Source organism: Chrysemys picta, chromosome 3, assembly GCF_011386835.1.
Source record: "Chrysemys picta bellii isolate R12L10 chromosome 3, ASM1138683v2, whole genome shotgun sequence".
NCBI lineage: Eukaryota > Metazoa > Chordata > Testudines > Emydidae > Chrysemys > Chrysemys picta.
In genome coordinates, this window is record NC_088793.1 from 26,632,885 (window position 1) to 26,650,853 (window position 17,969).

Sequence of the window (17,969 nt, forward strand, 5' to 3'; positions counted from 1 at the left end):
GGGTTTTCCTCTCCATATGCCTATCTGTGTATATCCCCAGGGTACTGCATAAGGAAAACACTGTTTGCAAAAGGAAACAGTACACATCACATAAACCATATAGATCACAGGAGATCATCCGTTATATAAAGAAAGGGGTCCTGATCATGCCTGCAGATGCACATGTACAACTCCCACTGACTTCAGCTGTGTGCATGAATCTATGGGATGATCATATACACCAGGTGTTTTCGCATGGCCATTCTTGCACTCAGTATTAAAATGCATGGGGCTTAAAACACAAAATCTCACCTAGAAGCTGTTGTCAAAGCAAATATTTTCCAGTGATAGAAGACAGTAAAATTAAGATCTATCGACTCTACAAGCAAATATCTGTGCAGAAGATCTGGAATAAATACTGGGATATGTGCACATTAGGATTATTAAATTATATTATAGTAGAACCCAAACTACCAATCAGGACAAGGATTCTATTATACTAAGTACTATACACATACACACGATGACGTGGTATCTGCCCTACATGTACTGATAAAATTGAAGTATGGTCATGGGGAAATATCTGTATTGCTCCTTTTATAGCCAAATTCTCTACTCTCTGTATGGATTTCAAGTGGTGAGCAATATGGAGGTACATATAAAGATATGCAGAAAGGCATAGTTAGAGGAACCTTGTATCTGGATCGCTCTGTGTGAGAGAGACCACTTCACCTACCACTGAAGTAGGGCTTTCCAGCACAAATACTACATGACAATTTAGGATAGAAAGTGAAGAATGTCTCACCAGCTCAACTACAAGAGAAACTTAAGTAAAGCAAAATGTAATAAAACTGAAATATAGTCTGGATGTTGGAGTTAGCACACCTGCACCCAAAGGGTGCCATGGAGTCTTTAATATCCGTAAGTTGTCACTCTTTCACCCTACAGCTCATCTGAAAGACAGTACCTCCAGTAGCACAGTGCCACCTTATGCCATGCTGGGGCATTGGCTCAGTAATGACTCACAGGAAAAAGGATCACCTACTGAATCTTCTGGAAGCAATGGTGTTTTCCCTGAAGATTTTTCACCCAAGGCCTAACTCAAATCAACACTTCTTCAGTTTTGAGCTTAAGCATGAGCTAGTGTTGCATCCATAGGGCCTCATTCTACTTCCACTAAAATCAGCACTCTTATTGGCTTCAGTGATTCCTGCAAAGTCATTTACCAAACTGTAGGTTCTACAGTTGAAAATATAAAAATCACTATTACCACCAATAGAACCAAGACAATTTTAAATGTCTGAGCTGTCACTAAGTATGTAGCACAGCATCAACAAAAGGAAAAACAGTTCACATGGCATACATTATGTGGCAACTGTAAAAGCATTTGTAAACTCAACTCTTGCTCCTTTTAAGCTTCAAGTCCATGGGAGCCTTTCAGAAACTCATCTGAATAATGCAAACGTGGGGCTATATGCATATGGAATAGGCCATCAACTATGCAAAATGTCCCTCCCTCCCCCCTAAAAACCCCTCAACTCCTTTACCAGAATTTAGCTATTGACAGGTTTTCTTCATTTTCTATCATAGAAAAATGTTACATATATACATATTCTGATCCTAGCAATGCTGTGCACATCTTGAGTGACTGACATTCATCTTCACTGTATTTACCTTTAAACAGAAAAGCTGAATGCATGACAACTTCAACTTTAAGACAATTATCAGTAAAAGGTTCCTAATCTTAGAAGGGGGAGTATTGAATTGAGCCCTGAGAATTTGCGAAGGCTGGTTTTGGGCTATTGCTGTTGGGATGAAACATAGAAAATCTCATGGTGAGAAAGATTAATGGGAGCTGTTATTTGAGACAAGATAAGACCTTTTCATGTCTAAGAAGGTGTTAAACCCTGCTATATTACATCAACAGATAAAAGGAAGCTGCAGTTAGTAATATTACTGGAGCTTGTTGCAGCCTAAGTGCTACTGACAAAACAGTAAAAATCAGTGGTGGATTTAGCACTCTCTCCTTCAGGAAACAAACTAACTTGCATTCTTAAAACTGCTAAAATGTGTGATATAACCAGTATGTACTACTGTTCACTCAGCTCCCGGGTTCAGATGATCAACTGAGTTTCTCATGTGCAGATTAACAGCTAACCTTTTAATTTTACCCAATAAAAATGAAGATTGTGGGTAAAATTTTCAAAAGGGCCTGAATTATTTAGGAGCACAAGCCCCCTTCTCAAATATGATTTTAAGAACTTGGGGATGGGAGACTTAGGTTCCTAAATGCCAAAAATCACATTTGAAAAGGAGACTTGAGCCCTTTTGAACATTTTACCCAGTAAAAATACAATTTAGATCAGATTCATGGATTTTAGTCAGTCATCTATTTTGGTTTAAATCACAATGAGAGAAATTTATTTGAGCAACATCATTTTTAACAATTTTAGTTTTCATAGACGTACATTTGTCAGGATATTTATGAGTGACAGAGCACCATTTATACACCCTTGTATTTTAAATACAATGTGGTCAAATTTAGAAATTCCTAGGTTCTAGCTACAATGGACTACCCAATCCTAAGGTTTGGGAACAATCCAAAGTGAGGAAAAAGGTTTAATATTGTTCATGGGACTATGAACCCAGATCCAACAGTCACAAGCTGGGAACAGAATGGACAACATAAAGGTTCTAATGACACACACATCAACTATGCAAAATGTCTCCCATCCCTCCCCCTCAAAAAAACCCCACCCTCAACTGCTTTACCAGAATTTAGCTATTGACAGATTTTCTTCATTTTCTATCATAGAAAAGTGTTACATATATATATTCTGATCCTAGCAATGCTGTGCACATCTTGAGTGACTGACATTCATCTTTTCTGTTAAAGGTCAATGCAGTGAAGATGAATGCATGACAACTTCAACTTTAAGACTACTATCAGTAAAATGGTCATTATTGTGGGTGTCATTATGTCAAAACTAATTTGCTGCTGCCTTCTCTAGTCAGTCAATGGTCTCTGTATCAGGTAGGAGCAGTTTGCCTGGAGTTGAGGCAGCAAGACATCACAAGGAAGGCCACAATGTATTTGCTTGCACCATCTCCATGTTGGACATAGTATGGTTAATACACTGGTGATATAGAACAGCTTGACATGTTCTGTTTGCATTACCATAAATAGATCATCTTGAATGCCTTTTCATTTTGGTTATCTGGTCGATTCATCTCATTTGCTTATACATGCTGCTAAAGAAATGTATCCCTTGTAGGAATTATTTTCTGCAGAGGAAATTTGCTATATTTCATATTACTACATGTTGATGGTTTATTTTAGGATTTTCCTTAAGGTGTATTAGGGTGGTTGAAAAGAGCAAGTCTGTTAGAGTAATATTAGAAGTACAGTACTTTTTGTGTGGCGTAGCTTATTTTTCTTTGCAAGATAGAGACTAGGTGTTGAAAACATAGTAAATAAGCCCTCCTGCTTTAGCTTGTAGGTGGTTTGCGTGTCCATTATTTACCTCTATTCTGGATAGCAAAGCAGACAGCTTAGGAACTGTAAAAATAAAATAACACTAAGAAAGAGTATTGGCCTCAGCCATGAATTTAAAAAATGAGACAATTAAGAAAAATACTTCCATTAGCAGCCTAGACAGAGCTGCTGATGTGACTTGACCGAATTTAGAAAATAGTGCATTAGCATTGCACTTGCTAAAAGATCTAACGATGTGGAATCTGGACATCACACTGGGGCTAAGAGTAGCACACAGAACAATTAATGCTTCCCTCTACCAATGCAGAAGCAGTTTCAGCTGGGTTTTCTCCCTTCCCTCCAGAAAAAAGGGCCAAGTCTCCCCTTCCTGTGTGTTTTAGCACAGAACTAGGCCCTCATTAGGCAGAACTCTTTAGCACAAGTACACTTAATCCTAGATCCATAATACTGAGGCGCTTAAGTCCCAGTTTTAGGCTTCACTGTGATTCACAAACTCCTGCTGAACCGTGTAGGCTCCTAAACTCATTGGCACCTAAGTTTTTTGGGGTAAAAAGTTCCCTCAATACCTATATTTCTGCCTCTGGGCATGCACACTGCTGCCTCGCTCTAGGCATCTGGACACCCATCTCCTGCCTAAGCCCCCGAGCGATTCACAAACTGGGGAAGATAGGTGTTCACACACCTAACTTATGTGTGGGGCCCGCCCAGAACAAGCCTATCAGAAAAAAAAGGTTAAAAATAAACAATATTATCTGTCAAATTTACAAAATAAATAAAAATAAAATAAAATCAGATTCTGCCAAATCTAGCTAAGAGGTATTCTGATGTGGGGCTTCCTCAGTCTTTTCCGTTGAAGCAGTGCCACTATGGATAAATAACTAAAGAGAGTCACTGGGCCAGACAGTGAGCAAGCAAATGCAAACATGAGAACAATTTTGTAGCATGAACTATTAAACACAGCTGTTTAAACTTTATAATTCTCTGATTTTTTCCCCTCTTGCAAGTCTCACTGTATAACAGAGAGTGTAAACTTCTCTTTGCTAGTTTAACACTTACATTTTCCACAGAAATTAATCAAAAACCTATTAGTTTAATAGAAAAAAGAGCCACATTAAGTTAAAATCATTAAGAGATTGTTTTGGTACAAATTATATTTTTCAATATATAATTAATTACATTTTCAAACACTTAATTATTTTTAGCCACAACACTTCGTATGTAAAGAACTTTTTGAACAAAATTCAGATACAATAAGCATAATAAAGGTAAACACGTATTTTGGTCTTCAATACAAATGGTACAATTAGATGGAAAATGTTCTTACATATTATTGTATGTCTAGATGTCCATTTAGAAGTCTAGCACTACCACAATTGTTATTCAGTATAGGACATAAGGTTTACTGGCCTAACAGTCTCCTAATTAGATTCAGCATATTTAATGGAAGATGACAAAACAGAAAAGTAACATTTCTAACATAGGTGAGTTTCTTCATTGGAAAGATGTCTCAGGCTTTACTTAACAGATTCACCAGCACAAGGCTATATGGTCTGTACCAACTCAATGCAAGGGTGAGCTGAACTATCATAGGACTATTTTCCTCTCCCATTGGTGTATGTCTTCACCAAAGTTGCTCCTGATAATGGAGTTACACAGGTGTAAAGCTCATGAAAGGTAGAGATGAATCAGGCATTAGAAATTATATATTTCCTGTCTTTTGCACATACCTGGACCTGAGTTGTGGGACTGAATGTGGCTCTTACAGGGATTCCAAGAATACACTGATTCTCTGCAGTGCCGGAATCTTTAATAGATATACTTTACATATCTGACCTCCATCATCCAAGGAAGAGTGGGTTCAAATCAGAATCCTGACAAAATACTTACAAGATATCATCCATCTATGCAGTTACATAGGCCAAGCAAAATTCATGACTACAGTGGAACATCCTTGGAGAACACTTCTAATGTCTAATAATCATCAGGCCCCATATTCCAAAAGGGAAAAATAGGAAAATTGTCACAAAATGGAGAGGACACTTGTTTTAAATGCTTAAAAATTCCAAATCTTATTCCATCAAAGCAAAAGAGTAGGAGCTGCATCTTTCTTGTTTTTCCTAGGTAAAGAAAGTACAGTTCTTCCAACATTTTTTATCTTTAGTCCTTTTGGTATGATGTCCATCTGCTTGCATTTGGAAAGGAAGATGAATGCAAGCAGATGGACATCATACCAAAGGACTAAAGGTAAAAAATCCATTACAATCTACATACAGACAGACATCATCTTCCAACATTCAGTCTCCAAAATCAATGCACAGTTTTAGAAACAATTAATACCTTCAAAAGATAAAATCATAACCATGTAAAAAGAAGACAGACAACCACACAGACAATTCTGTAAGTTACTTACAGCATTCGTCTCTCAAAATGTAGTAGTCCTGATCTAGTCAACCACTGATACCTATTCACATTTTCTAGTAACTACATAATAAAACTCATGAAGCATTTCATGATCACCTTTTCATATATATACTAATGATTCTATTGCTTCATTCCTTTATGTAATGAGAATAAATGCTATTATTTTCAGAAGTAGTTTTAATCAATCTCTCTTGCCACCTGGCTGGACCAAAAAGGCCTGACCCTCCTAAAAAGGTATGGATCTTGAGTTTTCTATTGAAATGTTTCTCTTTTCTGTTCTATTTTATGTACTTATTACTGTAGTATCTAAACCCCTCACACTACTTAAATAATTTTACCTTCACAAACACCTGTGAGGTAAGAAAATACTATTTCCCCCATTTTACAGAAGAACTACTCATGGAAAGTTACTGTAAAGGAGCCATTTCTCTCCTTTCCTGGGAAACATACTGAAGAGAACTATCCTGCAAGAGGGAAGGGGATTGATTAGTTGAGATCATAGGTTCTCCTTTTCTCTAATTTCTACAAATTCTGTAAACCTGACATTATTGCTTCTTGATCAAAAAGTCTTCTTCATTGGCTGCTAGCTATGATGAAGTCATGCATAATTTCACCTACCGCAGCAATTCTCAAACATTTAGTATTGTGATCCCCTTCACACTGCAAGCCTCTATGATCCCCCCTCCCAGAAATTAAAAATGGGTGTGTGTGTGTTAATTTAATAATTTAAAATAACAGGGGCTGAGGCCTATCAGCCCCATCCATTGCCAGGCCCACCCATGGGCTGACAGCTCGTGACCCCCACATAACCATTTCATGACTCCCTGAGGGGTCACCACCTCCAGTTTGAGAACCCCTGACCTATAGCCAATGGGGAACTCAGTGGTGATCTGTGGGAAATAGAATGAAGTTTGGGATATGTAGTCCCAGTGAACTGTATCTCTGCATTAATGGGTGGGAACTATTGTGTTACTTTTTTGTTTTAAGTCTAATTTCAAGGCTCCTTTTACCAACAATGATTTAAAATATGTGATGCTGGTAAATGAAGTTGCAATAGCAAATTTAATTTTAGGTTTCCTATAATTTAACCTCTTCTCTGCTATTACCTAAAGGCAAGTCAAAACTTGCAGAGATTTCATTCTTCTTGTTCTGTAGCAAAAAAATGCCACCAGCTACAAACATTAATTTAATACAATTACATTTAAATAAAAATGTAGAGATAGCAATTACAGAACTAGAATGCACCTAAAATACTCACTTTGAGTCCACTCAGCTGGCACTGATTCAAGTGGTTATTAATCCTTTTCTGGACTAGGCGTCTGTTCTAACAGTTCATTATAGGACATGTCAGACAAATTCAGCTACACTGGACAAGCTCAACTGCTGAATTTATCTGTTCATTTATTTAAAAAATGCTCAACTGGTAAACAAGTATTTGTAAGCCTGTTTTAAAGTTAACACCCCATCAAGAGAGTGGAGCACAATGGGGAATTTCCGTTACACAAAAGCTGTATCAGTTTGTCTTGCTGAGAACACCTGATAGCAGCATAGCACATTGTAACTATATTATGAGTCTACCTTTACAAGCTGAAAGGCTAATGCTTCATTACATAAACTTTACCTCCTTTGGAATAAAATAGCAATGTTGTATATTATGTCCATGGCTATGGTGCTTAAGGCAAGAAAACACTATACAGTCAAACGGATTTCATGGCATGTCAGTTGTACTCCAGGGACTGCACAATTTTGACAATGTTTACATTTCAAACTTCAGTACCAAGTAAGCAGGACTTCACAATGCTTTCTATTAATTATGACTATGTCAACTTAGCAATACAGCGTCTCTTGAACTTGCATACACCAATGCTATGAATATGAGGAAAGGACCTATGTAGGAGTTTTAGACACCAAGTTAACTGTTTAATGTAATGTATTTTTAATGAAGTACTAATTGCTTTTGAGTCTTAGTTTGAGCCTTTCAGACAGAGGCAGGGGACTATCTACCCATACATCACAGTCATCATTTTTGCTTTGCTGCAGAGAAGAACAGGAGTCTAATCTTTTAAATGATAGTATTGGGCTTGGGAAACTGTTAGCTTCCACTACCGAGGCAGGTTTTGGAGATACTTCCATTGACAAATTAGTGCTAGTTATTTTTAAATTTGCCTCTTTCTCTCTCCATTTAGTTGAAAGATTTGATCCTCTGTTACCCCTCTCCTTGGTGGTGTTTTCCTTCATCTGAGCTGGATTCGGTTGTCTCTGCTGTTTAATTCTGTAAGTCTGATTTTTATCCGTCATATTCCCATCATCACTGTCCTCACTAGAAGAATGTCTGTCATGGCACACAGTCTTTTTAATGAAAGTTTTCCAAGTAGCTTCAGTACAGAATTTTCTAATGTGACAGTTATCTGTGGCCTTTGCTAACTTCAGTGATTCACTTTTGGAGTTCAAAAGCTCTGTTGCTTGACTGCTCAAACCCACAGACTTCAAACAGCTTTGTTTGGGGTGTTTTTGCTCCATTTGTACCAAGTTTCCAGGTTTTTTGTACTGTTCCTGGTAATTTTGTACACTAGAGATCTTCAAATATTTTTCTGATAACATTTTGATTTCCTTTGTGGTGTCACGCAATTGAATTGAAGGATAAGTGGAAATAGTCTCAGGAATTGATGTTTCTTTAATTTGTTTCAACAATTGTAAAGGTTTCGGTTGCACTATGTTTAGAGACAGTGCAGTATCTTTCTGCACAGACGTCTTCAGAAATATTCGTTCTCTTAAAGGCAACTTCTGAAGCTGTCCTACCAGATCAGTAGGGGTTGAAACCAAATACTCTGCACTGATGCAAGAATCTTCATCAGATTGTGTAGCACCAGAATATTTTGTGTTTTCCCTTGTTTTGTGCTGAAGTGTACATGGTTGGCTTATACAATTATTAGATGCACCAAGCTCAGACACTGAACAACAGGCAGAATCAACATGTGCTGGTGAAATGCTGAACGAGGTTCCTTCCCAATCAATGCCACTCAATTGTAGATCAGCTATCATAGAGGAAACATAAGAGGATGATGCCTCAGGGAGTTGAGTAAACTGTGCTGGTGAAGTAAAAGAGTTATCTAAAGCACTCTGATATTGAGTGTTGGGTGAAGCAGTTAGAGGAAGGGTAGATACTGGGTTTTGTAACTGAACAATTACAGTGGAAAAATCTGCAGCTAAAAGGGAATCATTAGATTTGGAGATACTTTTCTTCTGCATTTGATTCAAATCAGGAAGAGTTTTAAAATCTGACTTGGAATCCTGCTCAGGAAAGCTTTCACATGTAGACTGCAAATTCATCAGAGACAGAAGATCAGCAACTTTACCATCGATATTTGAGTGTTCTTTTTCTTTTGGTTTATTTTTCTTACCTGAAAAAACAAAGAGCATACATAATAGGTGTTTCTTTGTGTCAAAATAAAAAACAAAAATTAACCATATAGTGCTAGCAGATGAAAAAGAGCAGGAGATGGGAAGGAGAGAAGGAAATGGGATCTTAATTTTCCACTGTAAATGATGTATGAACAGCTATGGAAGAGCTGATGCAGTCATGAAAATATCTTTATTATCTGTGTTATGGCAGTGCCCACAGAGTGCTAAGCATTGGTCAGCTTTCAAACTTACTTCTCTGTTTCCTTTCCAAAACTTCCAACTTTTCCACTTTATAGAAGCCAACGATGTCAGGATAGGCAGCCTGAAACAAAGCTTCTTCCTCTACTGTAACCACAAAGGACTCTGTGGGCTGACCATCTGCTGTAACATAATGCTCTAGAAAATTAACAAAGGCACATTAGGGCTGAGGGCATGGAGGAAGGGAAAGGACCAAAGCAAGAACTATGCAGTTCCCTTGTCCTTAACTGCAATTTTCAAATATAAAGGTCAGTAGCAGATTAGAAGTCAGACCCTGGTCATGCTAAGGCCCCTTTGCACCAGTCTGTCACGGGCTGAGATTCCCCAATCATGGGGGATTTTTTCATGTGAAGTAGTACCACCATAGTATAGGTGATATGCTGGGGCCAAGGAGGAATAAAACTGGAGTCCAATGTGCTGTCGTAGTCCCAAGCCAGTATAAGGGACATCTTTGCCCACCTCCAAGTGTGCACCAAGTGCTGATCTGACACGCCTAAAGACTGCCACAGACAACCCCCCCGCAAGGGTTCATTGTTTGCATTTTCAATCTGTTTGATTTTAAAAGTGTGTGTTTTCTGCATATGTTCATAGAACAGTTGTCCAATCTGTACTATAGGTCACTTGTGCATATTGCTGGCTACCCACTTCCTTTAAAGGGGATTTTTGTCCACTGTTTTTAGTTACATTACAGAATAACCCATGTGTGTATAAGACCGCACCAACCTGGTTTTTGCCATTCAATTTCAAAACAAGGAATTCCATTTTTAACACGTGTCCTGACTATCCTGTGAAACAAAAGCAGATATGGTATCACTAAATGATTTTGCTAAAGCAAGAAATGTGAAAAAATCACAAACCTATTGCAAAATTTTAGTTTTGTAATCTATGCAAATTAATCAGAGGGAAAAAAATCCTATTCCTCTATCAGTAGATTTAGTACAGATTCTAAAAATCAGAAAGATTTGCTTTTTCTTTGGTGTAGGTAAATAATAAACTTCAGTTCTTGACTTTGAACATTTAAACAGACCATTAGTGAACGTAAAGGTCATAAAAAAGGTACCAGATGAGCATCACTGGAGAGTGAAGTCCCCTTCTCACAAGAGATACAAAGGCAGTGATACTGAAAAACTTCCTCAGACTGCCCTTTCTATGGCCCTAAACCCTAGCATGGGGACAACCCGACACAGTAGTTGCGTCTCTATTCATTCACTCCTTTTGTCTCTTTGCTCAGACTGGAGAGTTTTGAGCCAGAGAGATATTGCTTGGGGAGAAATATTCATTTTATCTCCATTGTGCAGTTTAGTTAGGTGGTGTTATGTGTGTGTGTGTGTGTGTGTGCGCGTGTATGCTACTGATGTTTTTTTGTTACATTGACAGTTACAACTGAACAGCCATCAGATGATAACTTAATTTTGCTATTGGCAGTGGATTTGAACCAGCAACTTAGAGGTTAAAAGGTTTCACATTCTACTAACACTCCTATAAACCACTTGGTCCCTGCTTTCAATATTCCTTTGGAACAGAATTCTGAATAACCATTGATCCTGCAAAAACTCACCTTACCACTTGTGCTCTTGCACATCTGTGAGCAGTCCCACTGAACTCAATGGAACTACTCACAATAAAGTAAAATGTGTAAATGTGTGCTAAAACAGGTTTTAGGCACTGATCCTGCATATATGGAAACAATGTGCTACACAGAAGCAGAAGGAGAAATTACTATGCTATGTAATAGGCATAACTCTGTTTAGTGGTGGCTTTGCACCCAAGCAGGAAAGGAGAGGGTAATCGGATGTCTTTGGTTATCCATGAGGGTGCAAGATTAGTGATGAGATTGTCACAGGTACATACTGGCAATGTGTGTGGGTATATCATCTAAGCAGTGCACAGCCTCTCTGCACCCCCTTTTTTGCTGAATTGGTAATAGAATTTGATGGTAATACTGAACTGAAAATTTAACAGGGTTAGAAAATAATGATATTCCGTCTTGACAAGAAAGTATAGTAGAATTCAACAGCAAGACCATTCACTCTTAGCCATAACAAGAGGAAAGCCAGTAGGTATGACAAGAACTTCAGCTCCCCAGCTGCAAACTGTCACTGACTAAGATTTATAGACCACAGGCCTGATCGTGCATGGACTTCAATGAGCAAAGACTCATGCCCATAGTGCTTATCTCATGTATAGTCCCATTGAAGTTGATGAGACTATGGCTAAACGTGAGGGTGTGAAGAATCATGCCCTATAAACTAGCATTAAAAGAAACTTTTGTACACATTTTACTTTACACTTTATTTTTGTGTAGCCACAATGACAGAAATGCAGCACTAATTTAAGCTTTTACCTTTTTCGAAAGGCAGCGCATAGCTCAAGGATGAGGCAAAAGGGGGAAGTAAATTTTACTTCAGTAAGTAATAAGATTTTCTCCAGTGACAGAAGTGAACAGAAACATGGAGTGAATTCAAAAACTTCACAAATTACATTACCGTATTGCCTGCAGTTGCTCTGTATCTGTCTGACCAGACTTTCTTTTGATCATGTCATAGCGTGTCAACAGTGACAACAGTTTCTTGCAAGCATAGTGTTTGGTCCATTCCATCTTCTCAAAAGCAAGTCTCTGTTAAGAAATGCAACCTTAATACCTTCTTATTTTGTTGTTACAGTTTCCTTAACAGTTACCTCAATGAACACTTTAAATATGTATTATGTTTTATACATCGGTTTAATACCCACCTTATGGTAAGACACTAATGACCTCTCAATGCAAGATGGCAGAATAATGGACATCCATAACAGGATAGATATAGTAGCCTGCTCAACTGAGAGTTAGGGGAGCAGTTGTGTAATAGCAGCAGCAGGAATGGGAAGGCCACATTGAAAGCTAAACATTTTCCCCATCAGATTCTGATAACGTATCTCTCCCATGCATGCACACCCACAGATTTTTATCACCTTCCACCAGAGTACTCATTAGTGGTCCATTGTCTATACACCATTCATGTAAACAGTCTCAGAAGGTGGAACATCAAAACAGATCTTCTGCCCTGCCAGGAAAGGTGAGCCTTAATGTTAGCCTTGGAGATGACCTAACCAAGAAGGGTATAGTTTCCAACTTCTGTACATCATCCCCTCCCCAAAATTCAGATAGATAGTTCTCTGTTATGCCGCAAGAATCCACTTGGTAAGGTTCCACAATTATGTTGTCAGGTAGTCTGTAAATCAATCTAGAAGAGTCATTGTTCCAATGGACACTGAAGTCATCCAGCACAATAAACCCGGGAGAATTCTATACTGGGCACAAGAACATAATCACTCACTCAAGGCATAAAGGGCTGGCCTTTTTCTGTGATTAGCACTAAATGGCATCACCAATTTTTGCATTGTAAATATCAGTCTCAAATGTTATCTACAGACTTTTAGACAAAGCTGTTCTAATGTAAGGTGACCTCTTCAACTGTGTCGATTAAATACAATTTTGTGTGTACATTTCAATTATGTTTCCTTTTGTATTGATAGAGTACAACTAAAACACATTTTAGGGTTTGATTAAATGTATGAATGCAGAGTTCTTACTGGTAGGCTATTGGTAGCCAGCCTCATTCAACAGCACAACGAAGGTATCATTTATAGCACTAATGCTCAGAAGAACAATATAACATCAATATTGAAATAAATTTCTTGAAAGACGAGAACAGCGGTTCACAATTTTTTAAATTTATTTTTATGATGGAGCTCCCTTTGCTACAGATTAGGAAATGGACATTACCTTGTGTCCTTTTTACCAACCCATGATAGTTGCCACCAAATTCTTTTTTATTCTGTCCAGTCTCTCTCATGTGTTCTCTGCCCTCTCTCTCCCTTGCACACTTTCCTTCTCTCTATAGGGTTGTTATTTTCAGCTATTCCCCTCCCCCCATTATTTTCTTGTGTAATGGATCCTCCTCCTCCTTTCCCACTAGGCAGAAAGCTACATCCTGCTCACCCACTATGGAACTATCTATTAGTGGGCCAGATCCGTAGCTACCTTAAATCATACTAGTTTTGCTGAAGTCAGTTGTGCCATGCCGATTTACACCAGATGAGGATTTCACCCATTGTACTTTAAAAAGTGTTAATGATACATTAGTATCTCTCTCTCACGCACTAGGCTGATAAAATCTACATCCATTCACATAACCTCTGGGGAGCACGCCAGGGCAGATCTTTGAATTTTTGGGATGATGGACCTTCCCAGAAAAGCCTCCAAATTTGGTAGGTGGCAATTCAGAACTGGTAAGTGAGGGCTAGCTGCCATAACAACTCAACAATTCAGGACAGGATGTGAAAAGGAACTTCATATCTAGCTAAAGCTGCAGTAGTTGTGAGTGACCCTGTTTTTCCAGTTTCTCTCACTACATTGTCCCCTTCTACAGCTATTCTAAGGCCTTAATTTCAGATTTCCAAACAAACATGTATATTAAAGTTGTTGCAAGGTTCTTACATTCTTCCCACTGATAAAAGTTACTAATTAATGTTAATATTCTCAAGTGCATTGCATACTAACAAATGCAACATGTCAAAGAGCTGGATTCTCTATGTATCATTCTGTACCTGAAAGGACAATAAATTTGGCCTCTGGCACTCCATTATCCTGACCAGTTTGTTTTTGTTTACAAGAAATTCTTCGATAACCTTGAAATAAAGCAAAGAGAGGACATTGAGAAGAAAGTTAGCTGAAAATCCAATTCACTGATTCAAAATGAACCTTTAGCAGACTTTTTAGTTACCTCAGAAAATGGAAAGCCCTCACAACCTCTAGCTTTTCTGCAAGTAAAACATACACATTAGGAACAGGATAGAAATGTGTGTGATGCAGGACTTGCACGCTCACCCTGCACCTGAAAGCAATGAGGAGCAGTTCATTTTGAAGACATTCCTACTTTCTGATATTGTCCTCCACTGCATTTGTCTGTTTCACTCGCTCTGAACAATGCCACTCACAAGGGCAGCAGTATTGATAGTCATGTGGTTCACAGTACATAACACTTCCACACAGTTTACATCCACTGAGCTCATGGTCCTTACAAGAACCTACAGAAAAAGGAAGAAAGAGAATGAGATGAACCATGTTTCCCAAACTACACAAGAGTGTTTCATAAAGTTGAGTATACGTGGGTATATCGCCAAAAGCTGCTGTATACAGAGCTAAGCACACTAGCAATACTGAGTAACAGTTACAATAAAAATCAGATTTTTCTTGTTAGTTTGAATGTTGCAGAATGTTATTCTGGAAAATTATATCTCTAAAGACCCACAAATATCATGCATATTTGACACCGTGACAAAACTGTGGAATGAATGACTCTCTCTCTCTTCCTCCCTCTCCATCCCCCTCCCCCCCAAATTTCTTCCTGTAAGCAGCATTGGGTTTGAACTGAAGGTGCCAGATAGATGGTCCTCGAGACTGAATGCCACTTTAAAAATAAAATCCAGACACAGTAAGAATAGCAATGCAAATGTTCTCTGCTAATATATCTCAATCGTGTCAATGGAGGGCCCGTCAACATGAATGACTGAGTAGTTCAGTCTCAATGTCAGTTCAGTCTTTGCTCTCTTTATTGACACTGCCAAAAAGATGCCAACTATGACGGCAGTTTGTGATGTATACACCTGTCCAAACTAGACCAATACCACCTAACAGCAATTCAATAGTAACATCTTCTGCACGCCTCCAACATGGCCCACGCTTGTACCAGTGGCCTGCAGGTTTTAAAAAAAAAAGTCCTACTCCATCACCAATCCTCAAGAGAGACCTTTTATATTTTTTAAAGAAAGATAATCCAGAAGTTGAGACCTGCATAAATGCAATTTTTAATGCAAGTCATTTGAAATATTTTAAAGGGCATTACCCTTTTTCAAAAGGCATTATACAGTAACTCCTCACTTAAAGTCGTCCCGGTTAACGTTGGTTTTGTTGTTACGTTGCTGATCAATTAGGGAACATACTCGTTTAAAGTTGTGTAATGCTCCCTTCTAACATCGTTTGGCAGCCGCCTGCTTTGTCCACTGCTTGCAGGAAGAGCAGCTCATTGCAGCTAGCTGGTGGGGGCTTGGAACCAGGGTGGACCGGCAGCCCCCCATCAGCTCCCCGTGCTGCAGCCGCCCAGCTATCAATCGGCAGTTCAGCTGTCCCTTCCCCCACTGCCATGTGCTGCTCCTGCCCTCTGCCTTTGGAGCTGCTCTCAGAGACTCCTGCTTGCTGTGCAGGGAGTGGGGGGGAAGGAGCGGGCTAATATCAGGGTGGGTGTCCCCCCCCGCTCCTGCACCCCACTTACCCCTTCTCCATATAGAGCAGAGTGGGGACAGGGAGGGAGAGAGACAGAGAGAGCTTGGGGCAGCAGCTGCTGTCTCAATTTCCTGATCCACTTAAAAAGACAATGCACTTAAGAGTGGGTCAGCTTACTTAAAGGGGCAGTGTACGTCTTTCTCTCTCTCCCACACACAAGGTGTGTGTCTGTCTCTGTCTGCTATGCTGTCTCCCCTCCCTCGTGTTCGTGCTGCCTTGTGTGAGAGGCTACATTAACAACAACGTGTTAACCCTTGAGGGCTCAGCCGAGTGCTAGTTCATCATTTAGCAGCAAGACATTCCCTGGAAATATACCTCCTTCTTCCACCCTCTAACTTCACCACCTCAATCAAGCTTCACAATCATCATAGCAGTGAACAGTATTAAATTGTTTGTTTAAAATGTATACTGTGTATATATCTATATAATATATAGTTTTTGGTCTGGTGAAAAATTTTTCCCTGGAACCTAACCCCCCCTCGTTACAATTCTTATGGGGAAATTGGATTCGCTTAACATCGTTTTGCTTAAAGTCGCATTTTTCAGGAACATAACTACAACGTTAAGCGAGGAGTTACTGTACTTATAAGGCTCCAGAATGGGCAGCCTCATTACCACCAGGGGCGCTGGTGGGGGGAGCAAATAAAATGTACATCAAATTAAAACAAAAATCTACCCCTTTTCATACCGACCTGGATGATGGCACACAGAACAATGAGTCATCTTGTTAACTGTTAGAACAGATGCATTACCACATTGAAGCTGTCCTTTCCATTGATCAAACCTAAAATTATATTACAAACGTTAACGTAATGCAATCCCACAGCTTATACATGCAAATTCTACCACTTAAGTTAAATATGGGGAAAAAAATCATACCAACTAATTCATCCTCTTAAAACTATTCAGTTTTCCATTGCACAATTTGTTTCAGTGAATGTACTTTTGAGTATGTACTGTGGATTGTTGGGATGTCTAGCTTTGAGAATCATTGTGACAATAGTCATACCAGACAACATTAGGATCTAAAGTCCTGATCCAAAGCCCTTTGAAGTCAATGAGAGTCTTTCCAAATTACTTTTGTGGGCTTGGGATCAGGATCTACCTCCTCTGATCATGCAAACATGTATACACGTGTTACTGTTTGCCAGAACAGGGACTATGAGTTAACACAATGTTAAGCAATAACTAACTTTAAAAAAATAGTTTGCCTGGAAGAATGTATTGTTTGAATACACAGCTGATCATCATGTAAGAAATTTAATATTTTGTTTCCTTAAAAATTAAAACATGAGTAGCATAGACTCAGGTTCAAAGTGCAACATAATACTGCCTTTCAATAAGACAATTTAAAACACTGAAATATTTCAGGAGACAAGACAAACTTTAACTTTACCTCTGCAGTAAACTTTGACCTCGCAAAGTCTCAATTAACTTTAAAGCTTGTTCTTTTCCAACTCCTGGCACTCCCTTTTAGAGAGAGGGAAACATGGTACATATTAAAGTTTAAACTAATGTAAAACATTGATATCTGTTAGGTGTAATAACAAAAAATTAATTCCATGAAGAATTTAAAAAAATTCAGATGCTTCTTCCATATATATATATATATATATATATATATAAAATATGGATTTAGCCGTCTTACTTCTGCAGAGTGGACAGCACCTTGGAGTGAATTCATTACAATTAAAATCCTTACTGTTTACACAAAAAATTAATATGGGGTTGTCATAAGATTGTAGTACGTCTCCAATGCAACTACAGTGGGTCACCCCTATGTTGACATGGTCATCTCGGAAATATGTTTTGTTTAACTGAATCCTAGATGGAATCAAGTCCACAATTAGACATAGCACAGAAAGGAAGAACAGAGGTCTTGAAGAACAAATTTAAAAGTCAGTGAGAAAGCTGCATGAGAAGAGTCAACTTGAACTACAGCAACTGGGAATTGGGGTACTCAATTGGAGGGGCAGAGACTAAGGAAAACATCCAAGCCAGACTCCCATTGAAAGATAGTTGAAACAAGTACATAGAGCCGCCCCTGCCTGTGGTGCTTGGTCCCCCTAATCTGAGCAAATGATGCCA

At 38.7% G+C, this 17,969-nt stretch overlaps 1 protein-coding gene across 3 annotated transcripts in view; it reads right to left on the minus strand.

Moving 5' to 3' along the window:
- Positions 1 to 4,545: 4,545 nt before the first annotated feature.
- Positions 4,546 to 17,969, minus strand: part of GEN1 (GEN1 Holliday junction 5' flap endonuclease) — a 31,767-nt gene continuing 18,343 nt past the window's right edge. For all 3 annotated transcript variants that reach the window (XM_005293075.4, XM_042848698.2, XM_065587649.1), the window contains 9 exons: positions 17,278 to 17,351; positions 16,574 to 16,665; positions 14,476 to 14,626; positions 14,323 to 14,359; positions 14,147 to 14,227; positions 12,043 to 12,173; positions 10,280 to 10,341; positions 9,551 to 9,694; positions 4,546 to 9,297 (listed from right to left, as the gene is read on the minus strand). In XM_005293075.4, the coding sequence (XP_005293132.2) occupies positions 7,844 to 9,297; positions 9,551 to 9,694; positions 10,280 to 10,341; positions 12,043 to 12,173; positions 14,147 to 14,227; positions 14,323 to 14,359; positions 14,476 to 14,626; positions 16,574 to 16,665; positions 17,278 to 17,351 (2,226 nt within the window). In that variant the 3' untranslated portion in view covers positions 4,546 to 7,843. The remainder of the gene's footprint in view (positions 9,298 to 9,550; positions 9,695 to 10,279; positions 10,342 to 12,042; positions 12,174 to 14,146; positions 14,228 to 14,322; positions 14,360 to 14,475; positions 14,627 to 16,573; positions 16,666 to 17,277; positions 17,352 to 17,969) is intronic.